Raw genomic sequence first — 5418 nt, 5'->3', positions numbered from 1 at the left:
CGTTTCTATTGGAAACTCTGAGGCGAAAACAAATTTAACCGCCAAATATAAGTCCAACTTTATAATAATAATTATACTTTTTCTTGACGTGTTAGAATGGAAATAGATATTAATTCTTCGTGCATTATTGTATAATAATGCACGTTTTTCGTTCAAATGCTTTGTAATTAATCACTCAGGCCTATCGGCCTTCGTGATTATATTACTACGCATTTGAACTCAAACCGTGCATTATTCTACAACAATGCACTCAGAATTGATATCTATTTCCTAATTAGACCTATTTTAGTTCATTCCGTTGGGTAAAAAGGCAAGATTTTAGCATTTTATGATTCAAGCGTCTTGTCCGGTATGTACCGGAATACGGTATTTAGTGTCGTGCTCCAATCCTTTTTGGCTTGCAGCCACGGCTGCAAGCCCATTTGTTTTGGAAAACTTGTTCCGGTTAGGTGGTTTCCTGCTTACATTTGTTAGTGCATGATTGAACGAGAAACCGGCTGCAATCGTGCCAATCGCAACTTTCTGGCCCTTTCCGTCACTCTTCGGTTTAATGATTATAGCCGATGTAGTTCCAATTGCAATCGTGACAATTCGGGCGATTCCGTCATACTGCGGAATCAGACGAAGTAATATTACGGAAATCTAAGCTATTTTAGTTACTTCGGTAATCCCAGTTTGTTTATATAAATAGGATTTCTATTTTTACTTGATTTATCGGTTTAAACCGTAATAAATTATAAACGAAATTGTTACGTTTCAATTCTTTTTCAAGACGCAAAAATTAGTTTCTTTTATAATTGTTTTTGTCTGTATTAGTTTTGTATATTAATTAACATATATACCTTATACAATAGAGGATGGTTACGTCTTTAAAGGGTGGTCTTGCTTACCAAATCACAGAGAATATTGGTGCATGATCGAGTTATATTTAGATCTAATGAACGCAGTGAGGTAATCTAAAAATAGCCCATGCATATCATTAACCTGCTTATTAATTGGTACCACGTAACGAAGTATTTTAGTGCATTTACTTGTCCATAAAGATGCTATATAAATGAAATTAGCAACTGCCAAAACGAATGATTTCTCTGGAAATGAAATGTGCACACTTGTTTCCTTTTCAGTATGATAGAATAGTTAGTATTTTTATGATTGATTATTTTTTTTATAAGTTTTATACAATAGAGAATAGATTTCAAATCGTTTTGACAAAAAATATTCGTTTTTACAAAAAAAAAAAACAACTAAATAAACACTTTATGAAGGCACAACTGTGCAAGCCTTTCCTTTTAAAAGGAAACTTTATTTTAGTCACACTCTATTATTATAATGTTGGACTTTATGTTTGGTGGTTAAATTTGTTTTCGCTTCAGAGTTTCCAATAGAAACGTTCTTTACAGGCCGTTCCAGTGGTATGAAAAAAACTGTCGTTAAATCTTCTGTGTGTAGAATAACGACTTTTGGAAGCGTTGATAAAACTTTGTTTGTTTATTTTATTTCACTCTATAATTTTTCAAGCGAAATAAAAGTTATTAAAAGTGAAATAAATGTAAAACTTAACTCGTTTGCGACATTAAAATAGCGTACTTGATTTGATTGTTTTGCACGTGCTGTTTGGCGCTACATTGTGACGTCACGTAAACAATACTTTAAACGTCTGTACAACGTTAACGACTGAATTAAAGATATTGGTGTTCGAATTCATTTTCTTAGTTAGACCATTTTCTTTCATTCTAGATAGTTTTCACAACAAAATTCGACAAAAAATTGTTTTTATTTATCACATTTTTCAAACAAAGTGGCGCCCTAAATGTGAAAATACACAGGGAGATAATAAGAACGGCGAGTGCATTGTTGTAGAATAATGCACGCTTCGGGTCTTCTTTGTTTATATAGAAACATTTCCGATAGTGTGATTAAAGGTAGTTTGCCTAATAAAATTCTTTAAAAAAACGGTGACAGGATAAATAGAATAATAGATTGGTGCCGTGGATGGAGAAAGTTTATCTGGCGAGGCGGAGGAATTTATTTGGTGAGCCGAACGTGGATGGAGAAAGTTTATCTGGCGAGGCGGAGGAATTTATTGGGTGAGCCGAAACGTGGCTGGAGAAAGTTTATCTGGCGAGGCGGAGGAATTTATTGGGTGAGCCGAAATTGAGAAAGTTTATTTCGGCTCACCCAATAAATTCCTCCGCCTCACCAGATAAACTTTCTCCATCCACGGCACCAACCTATTATTCTCTATAGTTAAGGTTTCGGCATTTTTCTAATGATTTTTTGAATTAACACAAGATGGAACAAAAAATTAGGCCATCAATTCTGAGTTTCCGACATAATTTCACTTTAATACATAAGCATTCTCAATTCACGTACTGTAATTTGTTAGAGTTTGTTAGAATCTGTTAAAGATAAACAGTACTTATACTTGTTATGTAATTGATAATAATACAAAACGAAGACGAGACTGAACTACGTTTATTATTTTGTACAAACAACGCATGTTAATTCTCTACCGTTGATATAAGGTGGACACTCTAAGCTTTTACCACAAGATGCTTCAACAAAGTACAAAAGGCCTTCATCATCATTTGTCTTTCCTCCAACCACAGACTCTGGATTCCCATCTAAACAAATGTAGTTTGATTCGTGTGTAGCACCATCATATTCACTAACAAGATAGCCACTGTACTCTTTAGTCCAACCAGTGTAGCAATCGGTCCTTCCAGGCATCATTAAACTTGAGCTACGGTGACTGTGACAAACCGCACATACAGCGTCCTCGTTGTAAACGTTATGGCCGAAGAATTTGGCAGCGCCATCTGCAGTGTGTTCGTAGAATTCATACTCAACTCCAGATAACTTTGTGTAACCAATAGATTCATCATAATGACTCCATTGTGGATCAGGTGTTAGGCATAGGAACTCTGCACCTCCTCCTGATATTGTGTAGGCGCTGCTTGCCATGTATCCTTTTTAAACAAAAACAATTGCAAACCAGATCATTTGCAAAGCATTTTTTATTTGTTTAAAAAATTACACTACAAAAACCTTATGAAAAGTCCCGCTGTTTTTTATAGATCATTTTGAAAGAAAAAAATGTATACGATGAAAACCTCATGAAAAAATTATACTGTCAAAGTTTGAGGGAAACACGTTTTTAATACTAATTACATTCTGGAACACCGTCCATGTTTACCCCGCATGTATACCCGTCATTACAATATACATGTAGAATCTTTAACACATTTTTCTGTTCTAATGTCTCCCAAAATGTTTTGTCTTTTAAGATATGGATTTTCTATAAGCGATTGTCTTTGAAGTTATGACTTAAAGGGGCATTATGCCCATTTTCTTGCTGTCAATTTGAGCTGAATTAGTAATATATTTCAAAAGATTGTTTAATATAATAGTACTCGACCCATAGCTGACATTGAAAAATTCCAAGAAAAACTACCTTATAGAACGAATTTCCCTCTTTTTAAAAACTGAACATAACTGATACATAAAGAACGATATTTATAGAAATGCCCATTGGTCATATAGATTAATAACTATTTTTTCATAGTAAAATATCAAACGAACACAATTATGGCAAAAATGTAAAGTTATTTTGACTTTCACCTTAGCACTCACCATTTACACTTGAATGGACATAATGTCACTTAAATTATCGATGAAAAAAATCTTATATCCTGGCCCCATGTTCACTAAGATTTAAGGATCAGGATAAAGATCAGGGTCAAATTGAAAACTCAAATAGTCTCCACTGTTTTCTTCATAGATTAAATATTTATTATCAACTTGATATAATTGGACTTGAAATTGTATGTTTATGAAATTGTAGAACACATTTATTGTTATATAACAAGATACAGACATTTTACAGTTGATTCAAATATCGATCATGATCCAAAAATTGATCCTTATTTTGATGCGATTATTAATTTTGTTTATTCTTTTATATGTTAATTTTTTTGCTATTTATCTATTTTATGCTAAAATATGATTGATTCTTTGAAAGTCAGCAATATTTACATGTAGTTTATGTACTGTTTACTTTGAGCGAAATACGAAGATTTTTTGTTTTATACAACAAATTTAAAAAAAAACAACAACCCACCAATAACAATAAATTAGGGATCATTTGTACTCTCCTGCACATTGATCGAATGTCTCACTATCGCTCACTTTCTAACTCACTGAGGTGCGTAGATCATTTGATACTAATATCCTGATCTTTTTTATTTAACACGGGGCCTGATACTCTAATACTTTTAAACTCATTTTCATACCAGAGTAGACGAGTTCTGTATTGTTACTAGGACATGTTGTTCGACCCCATCTGGTGTATGTAGTACCAACGCCTATAAAATATAAGTAAAACATACATGAAAATATCATACATTCAGTAATAAATAAGTAAAATCATATCGGTTAGTCATTGAAGAAAATTTAGAGGTATTATAACCATCTATTTGTGGTTTAGATGAGAATACATCTCATAGACTTACTTACTAAATACTTAATAATATGTATAATAAAGGTAATGAGACTAAGGCAGTGATGATATTTTTGAGTTTTATCGGGCCATTCCACACTGAAGAAAGAAAATGTAATTACACACATGATTTTAACTATCCACAAAAATGATATTAAGTGTACGTAACAAAAAATGCAAATATTTGTATATATTTTTAGAAGATAAAGTTAATGACTTCTTGTTCAACTAAATATCTGGTAAAAAAAAAATGATCGGTTATATTAAAATCAGCAAACTTACATGAAAATTGCATTTTAGTCCACAATTGAGGAGCAATAAAAATTGTAACAAGATTCTCATTTTGATCAATCGCAACTTTTCGACCCTTTCCGTCATCTTCGGATAAAGACACAATAGCGGAGATGTAACGATTGGATTCACATCCGTTTACCGGACGACGTAAGGGAATCAGAAAGATTCTTAGAAAGTCTTAGAAAGACCAGACTGAAATGTAGAAGGGAAACAAACTTAATGGTTGTGCCCCACATACCATTGTTTTGTTTGAAGAAGAACAATCTAAAAAGGAGAGATCCCTACGATGCAAATTTAACAGAAAAACTAAAGCTTACCTTGACTATTTTTCAGAGATTTTTGGGCAGTGCTTCAATTTCCAAGTTTTTTGCTGCTAAAGATTTTGTCAAATCTCCAAGTTTTTTCATTGATCTTTTGCAATTTCTTGAGTAACATCTATTTCACTCACAAAATGTTTACTTTTTGAAGATTGTCCAAATCCACAGCATATAACTATGAGCGCAATGGACCAATTCATCTTCCAACCATAAAACATATGAAGAACAGTAAAATAAACAATGTTATCCAGTCTTATCTTTAACGCTTTTAATTTAAAGGTCGTGTATTTACGTCAAATTTAATCTAAT

General features: G+C 32.7%; 1 protein-coding gene across 1 annotated transcript; it reads right to left on the bottom strand.

The window, feature by feature from the left end:
* Positions 1 to 2460: 2460 nt before the first annotated feature.
* Positions 2461 to 5205, bottom strand: LOC132758447 (uncharacterized). The gene is made up of 3 exons (XM_060750121.1): positions 5110 to 5205; positions 4293 to 4364; positions 2461 to 2969 (listed from the first exon to the last, which is right to left on the bottom strand). The coding sequence occupies exon 3, from the start codon at positions 2962 to 2964 to the stop codon at positions 2479 to 2481; it is 486 nt and encodes a 161-aa protein (XP_060606104.1). The 5' UTR covers positions 2965 to 2969; positions 4293 to 4364; positions 5110 to 5205; the 3' UTR covers positions 2461 to 2478.
* Between the last annotated feature and the right edge of the window lie 213 nt (positions 5206 to 5418).

Source organism: Ruditapes philippinarum, unplaced genomic scaffold, assembly GCF_026571515.1.
Source record: "Ruditapes philippinarum isolate M1 unplaced genomic scaffold, ASM2657151v2 ctg3660_1_1_1_1, whole genome shotgun sequence".
NCBI lineage: Eukaryota > Metazoa > Mollusca > Bivalvia > Venerida > Veneridae > Ruditapes > Ruditapes philippinarum.
Note: the sequence above shows the minus strand (reverse complement) of the source record. Positions and strands in the feature narration are given on the sequence as shown.

Coding starts and splice junctions, on each gene's coding strand:
- LOC132758447 (XM_060750121.1), bottom strand. CDS start 2,964: ATGGCAAGCAGCGCCTACACAATATCAGGAGGAGGTGCAGAGTTCCTA.